The 18,536-nt window shown below is 37.1% G+C and overlaps 1 protein-coding gene across 3 annotated transcripts in view; it reads left to right on the forward strand.

The window, feature by feature from the left end:
- Positions 1–18,536, forward strand: part of CDC14B (cell division cycle 14B) — a 47,809-nt gene that overhangs the window by 24,698 nt on the left and 4,575 nt on the right. For 2 of the 3 annotated variants that reach the window (XM_065656112.1, XM_065656113.1), the window contains exons 6-13: positions 1,944–2,010; positions 3,387–3,449; positions 4,329–4,416; positions 4,756–4,986; positions 6,771–6,909; positions 7,037–7,190; positions 8,007–8,107; positions 16,485–16,601. In XM_065656112.1, coding sequence (XP_065512184.1) covers positions 1,944–2,010; positions 3,387–3,449; positions 4,329–4,416; positions 4,756–4,986; positions 6,771–6,909; positions 7,037–7,190; positions 8,007–8,107; positions 16,485–16,601 — 960 coding nt within the window. Of the gene's footprint in view, positions 1–1,943; positions 2,011–3,386; positions 3,450–4,328; positions 4,417–4,755; positions 4,987–6,770; positions 6,910–7,036; positions 7,191–8,006; positions 8,108–10,634; positions 10,779–16,484; positions 16,602–18,536 lie in introns of all 3 variants that reach the window. The other variant, XM_065656114.1, reaches the window with a different exon arrangement.

Below are 18,536 nucleotides of genomic sequence, written 5' to 3' on the forward strand. Positions count from 1 at the left end.
CAGTACCTCAGCCTTTTCCAGGTCCTGTGTAACCAGGTCCCCCATCACATTGAGCAATGTGCCCACGTCTTCCTTAGTCTTCCTTTTGTCAGCTATGTACTTACAGAAGCCCTTCCTGTTTTCTTTGGCATTCCTGGCCAGATTCGATTCCATTTGGGCTTTAACTTTCCTAAGCTGATTCCTGACTGCTCAGACAGTGTATCTGTACTCCTCTCAAGTTACCTGTCCTTGCTTCCACCCTCTTTGTAGCCTTCCTTTTTGTGTTTGAGTTTTGCTAGGAGTTCCATGTTCATCCATGCAGGCCTCCTAGCATTTTTGCCTGCTTTGTATTTGTTGGGATGAACTGCTCTTAAGTTTGAGGGGGGTGTTCCTTGAATATTAACTCTCTTCCCTTGAGGGCCTTATCCCATGAGACTCTTTCAAGCAGATCTTTGAAGAAGCTCTTCAGGGTCCTCAGCGTGCTTTTCACGCTCCTCTCTGCCCTCAGCATCCTGAACTCTGCCATCACCTAGTTGCTGCCTCTGAGGCTGCCTTTGCCTTTCATATCCCCAATAAGCACCTCCTTGTTGGTGAGTGTGAGGTCCAGCGGAGCGCTGTTCCTCATTGGCTTCCTCCTCCCTCGGAGGAGGAAATTGTCACCAATTCGTTGCAGGAACCACCTGGATTTGTTATGTCCTGCTGTGTTGTCCCTCCAACAGATATCAAAGTGTTTGAAGTTCCCATGAAGACCAGGGCTTGCAAATGTGGGGCTGCTCTTATCTGTCTGCAGAGGGCCCGATCCACTTGTTTTTCCTGGTCAGGTGGCCTAACAGACACCCACTACAATCTCACCTTTACCTGTCCTCTCTCTTACCTGAATGGGGGTTTGTTATTTGTGATAATTTTATTATATGCTGCCTTGGTGTTACATTTTAGGCTGAATTTCCTTTTCCTGCTCATTTTTTTTTCCTCACCTTTCACACTGATTCATTAGGGAAGAAAAGGATGCAAACAAATTGTAGAGGCAGACATCCACATTCTTCAGAAGTTCTTCCTCTCAGCTGAAATTTGAACATAATATATTTTTTACTTTTTTGAAACATTAGTGATTCTGTACTGATGAGGGCTTCATGGTCTCAAAAGAAGGTGTTCTGCCAAGACATAATATTCTTTGACCAAGATTCAGTTGGTTTTTTTTTTTTTTTTTTTACTTGACTGGAGTATTCGTGTAGAATGCTTACTCTACAGTGCTTACAGAATGTAATAATAGTCACATACTAAGAACTTGACATTCTTTGATCAGCAGAATTTTTTAAATTGTAGTTGAAAGAAGGGGTTTTAATGAAAACCAGTTTCTCCTTATGTTTACGTATAAATTATTCTGTGCATCTTAAGGAAAGTCTTTTAATATGTCCACACAAATGTGTATCTTGACAGTTTTAGTAAGAAGATGCTGTTCACATATACACAGTTTATGAGCATAGCATCTTTTTTCTTTTAAATGGAATTTGAAGAAAAAATTAACAGTGTATTAAAATATTGATTTATTTGAAAATTCACTTCAGAAGAAAATCTTCAAAGAGTGTATGTTAGAATATGATACTAATTTAGGCATTAACCTTTGCCACAAGGAGTTTGTGTTGTCTCTTCTTTGTTGACACGAACACTGAAGTATGTCAGTTTCAATGTTCATGTCAGAAATTGAACGTCAGCTATACCAAAACTCTAACTGGAGTAATCTTACTCTTGGATCATCTGTTAACATAGCCTATTTTATGTTTTGTTACTGTTGTAAGATGCAAGTTGGAGGAAATTAAGTAATCATTTGACAGAATTATTTCACTGTAATAATAGGTATTGTATCTTGAAGCAATTTTAAAGAGCGTTTTAGAGAAATATCTTCAACTGCTTTCACTTGGATTAAAATGGGATAATTTTACTGGTTTGGTCGTCATATCTTACAGGGATGCTTCCTTTGGTACTTGCAGTTTTCATCTGACATTGCTGGATTGTTTTCATGCAATAAACAAGGTCAGTAGAACAATATTTTTCGTATTGCAAAAGGTCAGCTAAATATTGCCCGTCAGAAAAAGAAGGCTTAGGAAGCTAGGGTCCCATTAGAGCTGTGCAGCAGCAGATTTTCTGATTGTTGCCTAGTTTATTATGTATTACGAATTGTAACAAAACTCTTAGATCCAGCAGCCATGGAAGTCAACCGATAACATATATAATCAACTTGTGAAGACTTTAAAGAGGGTATTTTGAGTTTTATTTATGTAATCTTTCAGGACAGTAATTTACACGTCTAATCCTTAAGAGTTGTGTGATAGGTTTATTTTATGCCTTCCAGTGTTACATTTTACGCTGAATATAGCCTTTGAAAGTGGTTTTGAATTGGCTCGTGGTACTTTTTAGGCATTTGCAGCATATGCTAATGACTTCGCGTTTCACTTCAGTAATATAAATAGAAAAAATGTTAGAAGGCAGGTGTGCTTTTTTAAAAAAAACCCTACAAATTATCATAATCTAGTGTCGTATAGCAATACAGTAGTGAAGTAACATGACATTGAAGGACGGGAGCTTACATGCATGCTTTTTAGTTGGTGTGAGTAGTGAAATGGGGAATTCTGCAGCTCTCCACCCTATTACTGTCTTTTGTATTATGGGTATCTCTGCTGAATACTGGTGTTTCACTGATTAAGACAGCTTCTTGCAGATGTGTGATCTTCAGCTTTTTTGGATGTTTTGACGTTGGCTGCTCGTATGTCAAGAGTGGTGAATTGCTATTCTTCTTAGTACTGGTGAACAGCAAGGAAAACTACAGAAGATTATGCAGTGAAAGAGGAGATTAGAACATAGTATTTTAAATATCTGTAGATGTGGGATTATATGTGTTTGTGCTTCCTGACTTCACAAGTGGGTAAACTGTCAGTACCCAAATGCTTAAATTTTTTGTACAGTATTAAATGTAATGGTTGTGGATAATTACGGGACATCAGGGACCACACTGGTGGCTGCTTAGGACTGTATGTTTGCAAACAATTTAAAATCAGTGAAGATATTAGCATCATAATGAGAGCGAATAGCATTCATGCATAAAAATATTTGCAATGCTTGAATGCAGACTTTAGAATGTACTCATAATTTCGATAGATAAATTTCACCAGTTATTTTTCTCTTTTTCATTTTGTACACCTAGCTGTAATAAAAAGACTGAATGCTTCTGTAGTCTGGAATTTTGTAGTGATTCGATGAAGACAGGAAATAGTGGATTTGTTTGTCTATGAAGAAATCTTTCTGAAAGAGTAGGAAAGGTATTTAAGGGGCTTTCAGTAGCCTAAAAGAGTGGTAAACTATCCTTCTTGAAAAGGTGTTGTCTTTGTTAAAAGCTGTATTCTGAATTTTAGGCTTTGCAATATGGTTTCCTGGATTTCAATACATTTGATGTAAATGAATATGAGCATTATGAAGTAAGTGTTCAGTATCAATCTTTTGACTTGTGAATTGTTAATAGTATGTGCTTTTTTTTTTTTGTACTTAGGTTCCACTTCTGTTTTGTCTCTTTAAACTTTGTTTGTTAAATAAAGGTGTTTAGTCAGAGAAAGGATGTTAAAGTTCACATTTAAGCATAGTCACCCTCAAACGTGGCGGGAGGGAAGCAGAAAGCAGAATGGAAATAAATACTTTTCTTCCATTATTAGTAAAGCCCTGGAAGATGATTGGGAATTTGGCTACCGTTTAGAGGTCATGCATTTTCTTGAGCAGTCTTGACAGGAGACTCAAGGGCATACAAGTCCAAGTCTAACTGAATTCTGGAAAGCAATTAAAGTATGTATCTGTGAACACATGGCAAATGTATAATAACACTCTTTGAGGTAAAGAAGGAAACAGAGCTGGGAAACTCTAAGCCTATAAAATTCACTTTGGGGCATGGGAAACAAATGTGACAATGAAGGACTGCAACTCTTGACTATATGCAGTCTCAGAAATACAAAGCTGCCAGTTATCTGTAAAGAGAAAATTAAGTGTTCTTAGAATCTAAAACATCATTATTTAAATTGTGAACAGAGATAAGGCCAAGGTCATAATTTAGAAACCTATAAAAAAAAAATTGGAAGTTGCCTTTCAACTGAAGGGCATCAGTTGTGTTTTTCTAAAACTCTTAATTTAGAAATGGCAAGAAAAGTGAGGTTGAGAGTATTTGGCATCCTTCTGATGGAACAAAAAGCATAACATAACTTCCTTTGGCAACAATTGTACATCACTTCTATCTAGCATGTATTTTGAAACAATAAGTAAAAGGCTGAAAATACAGGGATAATGATAAACTAAGCATTTTCTCTTGACAGAGAGCAGAAAATGGAGATTTTAACTGGATAATACCAAACAAATTCATTGCCTTCAGTGGACCTCATTCAAGAAGTAAAATTGAAAATGGTATGCCTAAAAAAGGAGGTGGGGGACAGAAGCCCACTGCTTTCTTAATTGATTGTTATCAGTAAGAACAAGTTTTAAAAATTGTTCCTCAAACAGTGTGTTTTTTCCTTGGCTCTTTTTCTTTTATAAGAACCTTGGCAGTAAAATTTTAACGCTTGGTTTAATTGTATCTGACCTAGGTGATTATGTTAAAATTCCATTTTCAGTTAGTCTATTTCTTTGTGTTGAACATGAGTTCTATTTTGAAAGTGTTTTAATATATTTTTTTCTGATTCTTTGTTTATTTCTGCAGTTTGAGCCTCACTCTCTTATTTTTTTTTTCCTTCTTTTTTCAAATAGACTATCCCCACCATGCTCCAGAGGCTTATTTCCCATACTTCAGGAAACACAAGGTCACCACTATAATACGCCTCAACAGAAAGCTGTATGATGCCAAACGATTTACGGATGCTGGATTTGAGCATTTTGACCTCTTCTTTGCTGATGGAAGCACACCTAGTGATACTATAGTTAAAACATTTCTAAATATTTGTGAAAATGCTGAAGGTGTTATAGCTGTTCATTGCAAAGGTATAGTGTAAGAACAATTTATATTCCAAGTGATGCTTATAGTTAGAGTTCCTGAGGTATTTTGCACTATTATTTCATTATATCTAGTTATCAGCATCTCTGCCAAACTGAAACTTTTCCATACAAGTTCTTTCTGTGCTTCTGTTCTGCACTTCATCTTCTAATTTTTTTAAGGTCCAGAAAATTTTTCACAGCTGTTTCCAAGAACGAGGCTGGGGAAAGTGAGGTTGCCAATATTAACAGCTCTTTCTGCTGGAAAGTGTTTGTACTTTCAAAGGATGCTTTTGAGTGGGAATTTGAAGTCCTGGCAAGGTTTATAGGTCTTCCTGGAGATACAGGGTTAAATACACCAAGTCATAAACTTTTGAAGATATCAGTGCAGCTTTTTGAGGAGATTCCTTACAAAGTATGAGTGTTCTTCCAGAACCACAGGAATCTTTATCCTGCAGAGACCATTTTACACTAGCGACATTGGGAGTGCTCTGAATATCTGTTCCTCCAGAGTTAGACTGCCAAGGAAAAGGTATTCAGAGCATGCCTAATGCAGCTAGTATAAAGATGACTATTTTCCATGGTTCTAGAGGAGCTATATTTCCCTTCCCACACCATCTTTAATAGTCTATCAGACATGTATTCTCCACAGGCTTTGCCTCACTAGTGTACCTTATAGTGCTGTGATTGAAGGAGAAAGGCCTTTTCTTAACCCATTTTCCTGAGACCTGCAAGGACCGCGTTTTTGTTCTGGATCTGCCATCCATTTGCTGCATGTTTAACAGGATTATACCTTGAAGTGGAAGAACTGGTAAAAACAATATAATGACTGTTGGGAAGCAAGTGAATACTCTTACTGTCCACTGAAGTGATAAATTTGGGCATATGGCTTAATTGATTATGGCTGAATATTGAGTATTAGAGGTATAAGTGCTTTGTTTTCATTCATATTAAGATGTTCTTTGCTATTAGTCATACTAATGGTGTTTAGACTAACTTATGTTCCTCAACCTGCTCTTACTCTTGAGAAAGAGTAGAATTCCGCAACCAGTTCTTAAAGCTGGGCAAGGCATGGAAAGTGCTGTGTGGTTGTCTTGGCTATGGGGCTATGCTGAAGATTTTACACTGATGTTGATCAGTCAGTTGTTAAATGAGAGAAGGTGATGTGTGGTTTGACATTTACAGCAAGGGATCAAGGCGAGGAGCCACTTAGCTGGAGTTGTCCTCCTTTCCTTCTGTTTCCCAAGGTAACTGCTTTGAGGGCCGTTGCAAAGAAGACAGCTTGTTCTGCAGTACTTTTTGCCTGTGCTGGCTGGTACCTAGGCTTGGTTAATGCAAAATTTGTCTTTTCCTTTGGAACTAAAGTAGGAGACTTGTTAGAGGAGGGACTGGAAGAGAAACTGTTTTCAGTGCAATGTATGATCAATTTGCAACAAGGTGCTTTGAAAATTTTTGAAAAATACCACCTGTTTTATCCCATGCAAAAAACATTCTCATAATTATCTACATATTCATAGATAGATGGGTGCATAAATGTAGATAAACTTACAGATATTTGTAATGTTGCTGGCTTTGGAATGTTACCTCACTCAAAAAAACTGTGAACAAGATGTTACTAACCTTGTGTATGGAAAAAAAAAAATTGAAAGGTAAGTTGTACTTACCAAGTTTGATCAGTAACAAGTTTGTTTAATAAACTAGACAAGTAAATGTTTGTCCAAGTAACAATGTCTGTAGCTACAGTAGATTCCAGATGAAGATACATGTATAAAATAAGCCATTATTTTACACAGCCGGTCTTGGACGAACTGGTACACTTATTGCCTGTTACATTATGAAGCATTATCGGATGACAGCTGCTGAAGCTATTGCCTGGATTAGAATAAATAGACCAGGTTCGGTCATTGGACCTCAACAACACTTCCTGTTGGAGTAAGTAGATTGACTATAATTATTTAAAAAATAGGTCTAGATGCTCTTTTCTTCTTCTTTTATTGCATGCTTAATGATATTTGATGATAATTTATTGTGTTTTCGGCTTCTTTCCTTGTTATGATAGCAAACAGGCAGATCTTTGGACAGAAGGAGATATTTTCCGTGCAAAGTCGAAAGGAAACCGTAAAATTGCTGTAACAAGAATTCTGTCGGGAGTAGATGATATCTCAATTAATGACACGAGAAACAGGAGAACCATCAGAAAGGACATTGAACTGGTAACCACCTGGATATTGTGCTCTTTTAAAAGTTGTCACTGCTCTTGCGAATCAGTCAGGTTTTGAACAACTCCGTGGGCACACTAAAACTATGTTAATCAGATTCTTTTTCATAGAAATATAGAGTAGTTTGGGTTGGAAGGGACCTTCAAAGGTCATCTAGTCCAACCCCTTTTTGTTTGAAGAGATATGAGGGGGAAAACGCTGTGAACAGCAAGTATGAAAAATGAAGTGCAGTACACAGGTGAAGTAGGAGCATCGATATCATACTTCAGTCCTTAAGAATTAGGTAAATATTAGAATAAAAAAAAATTACCCACATTCTGCAATCAAAACCACTATGATTTCGGTTTGGATTGTGTATTACTTCATTGTGTGTATTTAGAGGGAAGGGATGAAAGCTTTTTTGCTCTCTTTAGTTTCTAAATAGTTGCAACTTCTATAATACCCTTTGATGTTGCCTTTTAAAAAAAAACCAGTATTGCTGTTTTAAAAAGGCAAGTGAAGGAGGGAAATGCTGTACTTGAGTGAAGATTGTATTGCGCTTAAGCAAAGATTTGATGTTTCCACTGTCTTAAAGGTAGACAGCCTTCTGATGCATGTAATTCATACACTTCTTAATGGTTTACAGCTTTAAGAGCAGCAAACAGGAAACTGGAATTGTATTTATGCAAGTGACTTTCCTTTGATTTTATGGTGCCAAACTTCCCTGTTTGGATAATTCTAACTTGAAGATTTAAGATAAGGTTAATTCTTAAATGTCTAAGTGTCTGTATTTTAATCTCTCTTTGTCCATTCCCCCCCTCCCTTATCCAGTACAGTGATGAAGATGAAGCAAACTGTGTAACACAAGGTGACAGGCTTCGTGCTCTGAAAAGCAGAAGGCAGGCAAAAGCTCCAGCTGCATCCCCACTAACGTAAGTCAGTTTCTGAAGGTATAAATGCCAGAAATACTTATATCCTCTTCTTTATACATACTTCCCTTTTCCCCAAAAAGTTTGTTGCCACAGCTGTTTTACTCATTTAAAACAAGTGTGAGATTCACCATTTCACTGAAGGCTTGGTGAGCATTAAGTAGGCAGGAGAACTTGCTTGAAGAACTGCATTACTCTATTTCTAGTTTTCCGCGTTGTTTTTGATTCCATTAGTCTGCACATTACAAGCTCCCATAGTATTTCTGAGTGCTTTACTTTTAGTTTAATCACAAATATTCTCGTCTTTCCTGTGGTAGTGTAAAAATGGAAGAATATGACTCTGTGTGGTGGTGTTTGGCTGAAAATAAGGTACGCACTTTTTTTCGAAGTCAGCTACCTAAGAGGAGTAGTTGAAAGAAGAATTTTAGCTTCTTTTCATTTGCTCTTCCTTGGAGAGGAACTTTCACTAAATCCTGTGGGCTTTGGGATAGTGGCTGGTAGAGCTGAAAGGCAGAATGTAGCACTATTTCAGTAAATAAATTCAAAAGGAGTGCGTTTCTGTCAGGGAACCTGGTATACTAGTCTCTATTTTAGACAAGTACTGAAACACCACCTGTAGGAGAAAGTCAGATGTCACCTTTGCATCTCTTGTAGCTTGTAGCAACTGTAGGTAGCAAAACTTTCTGTCTGCCCTTAAATAAACTACAAGACAATGCAAGACTTGCAAGACATATCTAGATCTCATTTGATTGCTAGGAAAGGAATGGGGACCCCTGGCCATCAGATTTTTGCAAATAACACGGCACCAGAGTCACTGACCAAAGGCAACTTGGCTTTTGGTGTGCTGTCTTTCTGTAGGGGATGATGCTGCTAGATTCTGGCCCTTTTTTTTTCTTTCTTTTATTTTTTTTTTTTTTAAATACCAAACAGTGTCATCAGACTTTCAGAAAAAGTGAGAGGTATGTAGTAAGAATGTGCTGAAGGTAAAAACATATGTCTTTGGAAACCCTCACACATTGCTCTGTATGAATTCTGCTTTTGTTTTAAAAGCTTCTCTTTTGTTCGTGTTCATCATTTACACAGGCAATTGTATAAGAAACAACAGATTCAGGACAAAGCCTGTACCCAACTGACGTTAAAAAAAAACCAAAGCACTTCATCTCAGTTGCCTCTAATAGCACAGTAAAAATGGGCTACCTTGCACATTAATTTCTAAGACACATAGTGCCTTAGTTTCCACTTCATAGTATTTTTTCATAAAAGGTACTTTAAGTCATGTAATAAAGATTGTGAAAGATTGCATTCATTTTATGTTCCACAGAATGAATGTAGACTCTATGCTGTTCAGAGCCATTGTCTTAATATGCAGAAAGCCTACCAACTCTTAAAATATTAGCAAGTTCATGAAGCATTCTGCAACATAACTGCTCTAATTAAAACTAGTTAGCTTGTACTTCTGTGGAATAATTGATTGAGAGCTTATAGTTGTGTTTTTATAGTGTGCATTGTGGCATGGGGGGTTGGAATTCCCCTCCTCCTCTTCCTCTGAGTTATTTCTGTAGTTTGCAGCTTCTACTGAAATAATTTGGTAAAAGATGAATGTATAACTTCTTACATTCTTCGTGTTAGTATTATTCAACCAAAATATTGCTGGGAATATTTAGCTGCCATACGTGAGTCAGAAGTCTTCCCTAGTAGAAGAGGTACCAGTCTTTTTCTCTTCTAGTTCAGGCTGTTAAAAATAATTAATCTTGCAGTGAAATTGATTAATTTTATCTAGGTGAACAAAAAGCAGGTTCTAAATCCTATATGTAGTCTTATTTCACAGACAAGAAAAAAAAAAGGCAAAATAAGAGCACGAGAAGCTGAGACAGTTACAATCTTTGAGACCTAGAGGCATTGCTGATGTTTAAGTCACAAGGGATTTGTGTATAACGTTTCTTAATGTTTATTGAAGTTGGTTGTATAAACTCTATATGCTTTGATGAAAGGATACTTTGTATATGCTCTAATTAGCACTATTCTGCACCTTTGGCAAAGGATTATGAATTAGCTTTTGCTACTTTCAACTCAGGAAGGTAATATGACCCATCATGTGGGTGTTTACATAAATTATTTGTTCCTACACACTGATCTGGCTCTGATCTAATGTTTTAGTATTAAAGCATATGATTGTGAAGTAGGGTATATGAATACAGGCTGATCAAACTGCCTAAGAGCTGGCAGCAAATGGTCAGAGATGCACTGCTCCAGCATGCACTTACTTTCAAAGGAGTGATACAGGCTTTCTTTGAAATAGATGACTAGTGAGGATTTCAGGAAATCTGCTTTGATTCCAGCAACATGTGGATATTACATTTGGCAATTTATGGTTGCATGGATTGTTACCGTCATCAAAAGTAAGAAAATACTTGGCAAAGGTTGTAGGGCAACGTGCTTTTCAAGAACTTGACACAAGCTAAAATGCACCAATAGCTTTTGCTTTTGAATTTTTTTTCATCTCTTCCTCCCCCTCCAACCCCTTTTTTAGATGGCTCCTAGCTATGCTGGTGTCTACACTGTGTAGCATTGTCATCTGGTGGATTGTATGTGGCTCCCTTCTGCCCAGCCTGCTATTCTGTCTAGATGGTTTAAGAAAATAGTAACCATCAGGACCCCCTGAGAGAGCCACTGTGTAAGTGTCCCATTCCATTTCTCTACAATAGCTCACACTTTCTGTCTAGTATGTCTCATAAATGCATGTTCTCATATCATGTTTCTTACTGGCTTTGTTGCAAGAGTAAGCTGCACTGCTCTGGCTTTGTTGTATTTTTGTATATATTATTTGGAATAACTGAGTGATTTTTATGGCTGGCTTGCAATACAAAAAGGTGCAGAGCTTTTGTAATTAGCATCATTTATGATTTTGAAGCCTTTCTTCTCTGCATGCTCCCGCAAATAAGCAAAACTATATTTGTAAAAAGGAAAAAGTACTGCTTTAAAATAGTATGATCCTATTCTTTGCATATTGCAAATGAAGATATTAGCTTCAGTTTTACTTCGAAATTCATGAACTTGCAAAGGAGCTTAGTTTCCAAAAGGATGGTTTTACTCACACGAAATGCCAGGAACTAGAATTTTTTAGAAATGTCAGTAGGTCTTTGTTTTTGCTAAGAGATATTAGTATTATATGCCGTCAGAGGCAGTAAAATGGGATTTCTTTTTTCTTTTTTAACATAACAGAAGATGAGGCAGGTTGCAATGTTAGGTCAAGGCTCACTTGTTTACCCAGCTAATTTGGTTTCATCTTCTTATATTCTTGCTTTATTTCTTTATAGAGCTTTATGAGACTAGTTAAATCCATTCTTTCTGTTACTTGGATTCAGGAGCTGAGTAAAACATTAAAAACATATTAGTTCCTTGAGTACAGTTTTCCCTCTTTCTCCATTCTGCTTTTGTCAGAGTGGCTGCAGTGATTGCTGTGCCTTGCGTCCACTTACAAGGTGCAATGTTTTCATCAAATGAGTTTCCATCCGTCAGCCAAACAAAACTCCAGCAGCATGAAGAACTGCCAGGAAACCCAAACAGGAACTTTTTTGCTCCTGACCCTGTCTCCCTGGAGCTGCTCACCCTCACCACCCTCAAATTGAAATGGTTGCTTTGTGTGAATGCTTGAAACTTTGGTGCTCTCAGAGAAATAAGAGGTCAGAAAAGTGTTTTGCATTAGACTACTAAGTAAGAAAAGGCATTATCCCCTGGCAGAACATTAAGGTTAAGAGTTTCTATCTTTCTTACCTTTGGCCTTGCAACATTTTGTCCGCACTTTTAAAAAGCATGGGAGTGTTTCTGCTACAGTAAATGACTTAATCACTAAGAATGAGAACTGGGGCACATGTGGACAGCTTAAGTTATCATGTTAGCCTTAGCTGAGGTCATCTTAATCTATTCTTTAGGAGAAAGAAAAAAAAAAAAAAAGAGTGGAGGTCATTTGAGTTTGGTTTTTTGGTGGTTTTTTTATTTTTTTCAACTGGTACTCAGATTTCTCAAAGAACATATTTAAATGAGAGGCTTGTTTTCAAAGTTTTACACCAAATGTAGCAGGATTTCTTGTCTCAGTGTTTTCCAGAAGTCAGACTGGAGATTTCTGAACTCAGACTAAAAAGCTAAACTTAAAAGCGGGTTAAAAAAAATGAAACAATCTGTCCTTTGTTTTCCTGTACTGTAAGATCAATTTGACTCAACTATCATCCTTTCTTTCTCTTACGGTTTTTGTGTCTGTCTAAAGGCTCCCTTGCTAGAGGGAAAAAGACTGTTGTTGGTAAATGTGTCACAATTCAAGCAGTCAGGTTACTGGAGCTGCTGTCTCATATCCAGTATTGACAGTCATACAATATGGGTTTATATCTGGGAAGAGAAAACACTTAAGCTTTTTGTGACAGCTAGACTAACGTTCTTTCCAGCTAGCGTCCCTTGCATTTTAAGAGTTCAAATTACCAATCAGGATCGTTAATCTCTGTGGCCTAGCCTGGGAGTCCTATTGCTGGAGCCCTGTAGACTTAAGAGCATCAGTCACTTGTTGCCTATCGATAGCTTGGAACAGCAGTTTAGGAAAACAGCCTGTTCTCCTAAAAATCAGGAGGTGATGAAGGAGAAAGCAATACTGCATTCGACAGACCTCATAAAACAGGTAACCTTGGCAAGAATAAAATGCCCATCGCAGGTCAGAGAACACATGCTCCTGTGTAACCTCTCTTCCCCTCATCCATCCCTAGGATACTGTAATAATTTTTCTTTTAAAAATCTTGTTGTGTGGATTGATTTCTCTCCAGGATGTATTACCTTGCTGGCATTTCAAGTTTCATGGGTTTTGTCTTGGGTTGTGGGGTTTGGGCTTTTGTGTCCTGGTGGTGTATAATACCTGTCCACTCGGAGGTAAATGGTGAAAAAATGTTGTGAACTATTTAAAAGATGGTGCTACTGACGCAAACACTGTTCCATTTAGGCAGGTTTTGATTTCCTTGGAGGCCAATACATTAGCTTGAATAAGAAACTAGTGTATAAACTAGTCTGGCGTTTGTGGAGTATATTAGGTTAAGACCTACTAAGTGATGCTTCCATTACAGATTAACTGGAGATGAAAAATTCTGGCGATACATGGATTACCTATTTTGGTAGTGTGGCTATTACAGCATCCTGTAGCCTGTGTTCAGGAAATGTTCTGCTTTTTCTTTTTTTTTTTTTTTTTTCCCCAATCATGTTTTATTGGGTTAGAAAAATTTTGTGTACATCAGATGCACTCTCTGCTGGTGTTTCTGGAAGTTGGTTGTTGTCATGTACAGCATGACATGCTATTTTACATAACCAAAGCAGTAAAGTAGGTATCCTGATGATCTGACCCTTCTCTAATATAGTTTGATGCTGAGATTTTGGGCGGATTTCCTCTGGTTTGGCCTCATCTAATGTCCATTATAAAACCTGTTTATCAAACCTGCTGTCAAGTGAGGCTGCTAGTCTAATTATGTTAAAACAAAATTCTATACATTAAAGATAGTCTCTTACCTTAAACATGTATACAGTAGCGTTCTAATAAAAACTCTGACAGCACTGTTACTGCTCCTAAGCTGATAACAGTCAGGCCCGAAGACAGCTCTGGGTGTTCAGCATATCAGGTCATGTACACATGGGACCTCGTCTGTTTTCCTCAAAGCGCTATCAGCCTCAGAAGTCTAGAATTTTAGTCTGATTTAAACATGTCTGATCATTCAGCAAATATTTTGTTCACAGGGATTTCAATAAATCTTTACTCTTGGGTAGCCGTGTGAAGTTGTGTATCGCTGAGATGTAAAAATGACGTATCTGCTGAAGAGCAGGTGATGTTACAGGTTCTACCACCCTCACAGATGGCTGTGAGCTGATCCCATAAACCAGCTCCTTTTCTCCCTACACTTTGGTAAAAAACAGCAATCTTGAGATGGTGATGTGATTGGTTTGGTTTGATTTTAAGGTGCAATTATACATGGTGACTATTTTTATAAGTCACATTCCCATTTAGAGCGTTTTTTCTTCCTTTGTTTTGAACAGAGAAAATAAAATTCTGTGGGAAGGACTGTGATATGTTGAAAATATGAGTATTTAAGTGTTTTTGCAAGATGGTATCTTAACACTTCATGGTGTTTCAATTCATATTAGATAAGTATATGGGTTTAAGCCATGTATACTGACCTGCTGTTTTCTGAACTCCTGGTGTCCAGAAGGATTGGACACTTGTAAGAGAAAGATTATAGCCATTAGATCACATTCCAATAACTTTTGCTTTCTTTTATATGTATATTACATGCATTTTTTATAGAGAGAAAGGGAGAAAACATGATTTTGCCCTATTTCTGTCTGCATGAGCACCAGTAAGCCAGCATGTGCCATGATTTGGTCACACTTATGTTTCAGTGATTAAATGTTATGGGGTTAAGCTAGCTTTATACCTTTCCGTTCAGCCCTATGAGTTGCTAGTGGCACAGATAAAAGGTACAGTGCAAGTCTTTTTCCACCACTGGTGTCATGTTTAAAACTTAGTTGAAAGTGCAGTAGTGAAAATTTGTTCATGTTGTATGACAACTGTGGCACTGAAAAGATAATTTTAATATTAGAAATTGTTAGAACTGGTTTACAAGCACAATACAAGTTATAAAGTGAACTTCCAGGTATTGAACCTTTTCACCTTAGGCATGCAAGGAAAACAGGGGTTTTTTTAGAAGAATTTGTGTTGTCTACAGAAGCATGATATGGTGTCGAAGGTATCTCGTTTTTGTTTTCAGCCTCGCAAATAACTGATACCTCTGACTTTGAAAGTGTTTACAGTAGAATTTGCTTTGCGTTTTGATAGTCTTGTATCTTATCTTGGAGGAAGAGAAGACTGTTTTGGACTTTTGCAAATCAAGTGACAAGACTTTGCAAGTCTGAAACATTAGGAGAGACTTGTTTGAGTAGAAATTTAAAATATTTGAACTTCGTTGTTCTATAATCATGTTTGGTAAACAATCTAGAATTATGTGGTAAATAAGGCTGCTGATCAGTTTTACTGCTGTATTTTTTATGAAATTGTGTTACATCTGATGCAGATTCTAATTCCAGTATCAAAACCATATAAAACAATTAAAGCATAGGGTTTTTGCTATTTCTGTTTTTGGTGAATCTGTTACATCAGTGTGAAAATACTTAACATTTTCTCCCATGTGTGCTTGTCCACTTTTGCTCCAAAAGTTACATTTTATGTTCATATTTAGGATTCCTTGAAAACAGTTGCCTCAGATTATGAAGCAACCAGGCTGCAGTTTATACAACTTAATGAAGGTTTTGATTTCCAATCCTATATAATTTGCTGACACAGATGGACTCAGTGAAGCCCCTGAAAATTAGAGTCTAATAACAGCAGGGCAAAAAACCAGTAATAGCTAAGTTACTCTTAGCTCTTAATCTCTAAAATGATGCATAGTTTTTTAGTTGGAAACTTCCACAGATGGAATGACTAGGGAACAGAAGTATAAAATGATGCCATAAATAGATATCTGTGGACTCAATTGACCAGTTGTCACTTTTTGTCTCTGTGGTATCATAATTGCACTACAGGTGAAATACAGAAGATGTGGTTTTCCTACAAACCAGCTGGCTGGTAGCTAAAAGTAGTTGTTTGTATTTTGCAATCTGGAATTCTTTTGTCATCAATGTAAGCAACATTGGGTTTTATCTGCCTGTTTAAGGAAATATTCAATATATTGCTCTAGACTCTTCCAGAGAAGTGGTTGAGCACAACCAGCACGTAAAGCTGAGTTTTGAGTATGGTGTAGTAATTCCCTGGAAAAGCAAAATGCCAGAATATGCAGTGATTTTCCCAGACTCCTGCATTTGAAGGGAATATCTCATGATTAATTGAAGGAGGTTTAGACTTTGATTTTCACAAATGGAATTACTTGGGGCATTTCTGAATTCCTTTCTGTGTCAGTCTGGAAAATAATGTGTGTTTTTGTTGCATACTTCATATTTTATCATTTCGTTTTGTTACAGTAATTTAAAATACAATTTCTTAGCTTTTTGTCTTCCAAAAACCTAACAGGAAATTCAAAACCATTAATGTAATACTTTTTTTGAAAGAAAAATGAAAAACGGAACAAAACCAAACAGCAACAAAAAAAATACAAACTGCTACACTCCTAATAAAACAACTTGCATTACCGTGATTATAACAAGGATGTTATAAAGAGAAGGATGTGTTTCAGGCAGAATGATTTGTGAAAAGCCAGCTGATAACATGTTAGCTCTGCTGCAATTTATGTAATATCCTCTTTCCAGTGTTTTCCTAGAAACTTTCAGGTGATATAATCTTTTTTTTTTTTCCTACTCTTTCCAGAGTAATTCTGCAGTCCAGTGTTCAGAAAAATAAAACTTCTGAACCTAGCATTTCTGACAGTACAGACATTACTAAAAGAACTACCAGGTCTGCTGCAAGAAAAAACAGTTTACAAAGGTGAGAGTTACCCTCTTTACAGATCCAGTAACTGTTTTCTAGGCAAATACTTTGAGCTGGCGTGTCCATTGCTGACAGGAGCTTTGGCCACAGTTGAACTCCTCCTCCTGGCAATGGGAAATGAGAAACGATTTTATGGTTTCTGTCCTGTACTGAGAATATCTGAAACCTTAAATCTTATGTCATTTGTTTATGTTGCTCAGTGTTTCAACTTTGAGAATTTTATATTGTAATTCCTGATGTGAGTCAGAATTACTGAAGGTGAGGGTAACAAAAAGGAAAAAAAAAACCTTTCTTTACCAAACCTCTGCCTGGAGTAAGAGGTGGAAGTTGTTCAGAGCGTTGAGTCAATGATTAGTCAGTACATGAAGTCAAAACTAAGAGGGATTATTTGATGGACAGCTGAGATGCAGTACTAGTGGAGAGGTGAAGTGTATAAAATGCATTTTTATACTGGTTCGAGATTTTGTGCTGGCAGTCCAGCTGATAATCAGAACTGAACCCGTTTGGTAAAGCTTAATGAAATTTGAAATTCGGATGGATTCGTGCAAGAGTGAAAGTGCCCTTTGGCCCAGCAGCACGTGGCCACACTACTGCTTTGTTTCTTTGTGTGTGCATGTGTTCCTGCCCCTGACACGGAACCTCTCCACATCATTATCAAAGACAGGCCTGAGAGTGTAGCTTAAAACACTTTCCAAGCAATTTCCAGTGATTACAATTGACCAGAATTTGTCTTGTGCTTATAGCGAAAAACTTTTGAATGGCTATGTCGGGTGCTGAGGAGACTTTTCTTGGGAAAAGGTGGCAAATAACATAAAAAGGAGTTGTGTGGCTTGATTTACATATATCACTGAAAATTCCAAGTTCCTTTGTAGGTTTTTCTCCACAGAGCTTTTCTTTTCCCTTCCTCATCCTGTTGCCTTGAAGGTAACAGAAGTTACGGAAAATTAACTCTGTCAGGCTACGGCAATAGTCATTAAATAGTAGACCACAGGAGATTCTAGTCAGAGAATTTTTAGCAGTGGCTATATGAATTACATTTTGATTTGTATAACAATATGTTAAAAAATGATATTTTTTCCTGAAATGAGTGTTTTACTAAAAATCTGAAGTATTTCTCAGGGTTTTCCTGTTTAGTTGGTTCATTTTTTTCTCAATTTTCTATCATTTTCACCATGCCAGTTTTGGTCCAAGCGGAACTGATGGGAATCTGCATGCTGGTTTTGTTCTTCATGCCTCTCCCAGTTCTAAGTTCCTTGCAGCACTTGGTAGCTGTACACATGCACATGTGTAATCGAACAAGAGATTTTCAGTTTCTGGAGAACACACCTCCAAATTGACCTTTGTATTGCATGAGATGAGAATACATGTCCTTCGGAGGAAACAGCATCTCTAACATAGAGTTCATAGAAGATTTCCGTTATTTTGAAATAAATTCCTCAGGTGTATTGCCAGATTTATGACTATGAGGACCAAGTATCAGGTTGATCTCAAACTTCAAAAACTACTTCATATTTTGATGCCTATTCTAAAACTTCTACCACAAATATTTCATTCCACGTACTATTTCTTTTCTTCTAACTTTTGAGGTCAAAGAATTTCAGTCACTTTGTGCTTGGATCAAATAATGAAACTTATCCTAAAATGTCACAACTCTGGAATTCTTAATTATCCTGTCAGCTGAGAGGGCTAATTGGGTGCTGGTCCCTCTAAAGGGTATTTTGGTATGACTGCACAATTTCATGGACTTAGAATGCAGTACCTTGATGTTAATCTTCTAGGTGTCCTTTTATTTTTCCTGTAGCATTTGGCAAAACCTCACTCATTTTTTTAAGCATCCCATTGTTATTTCATCTAAGTTTATTTTAATTTCTCAAAGTCTGTGCAGTTTTCATTACCTCATAGTGCTCAAATTGATTGACCTATTCCAGATAA

The sequence above is a fragment of the Caloenas nicobarica genome, chromosome Z, assembly GCF_036013445.1.
Source record: "Caloenas nicobarica isolate bCalNic1 chromosome Z, bCalNic1.hap1, whole genome shotgun sequence".
Taxonomy (NCBI): domain Eukaryota; kingdom Metazoa; phylum Chordata; class Aves; order Columbiformes; family Columbidae; genus Caloenas; species Caloenas nicobarica.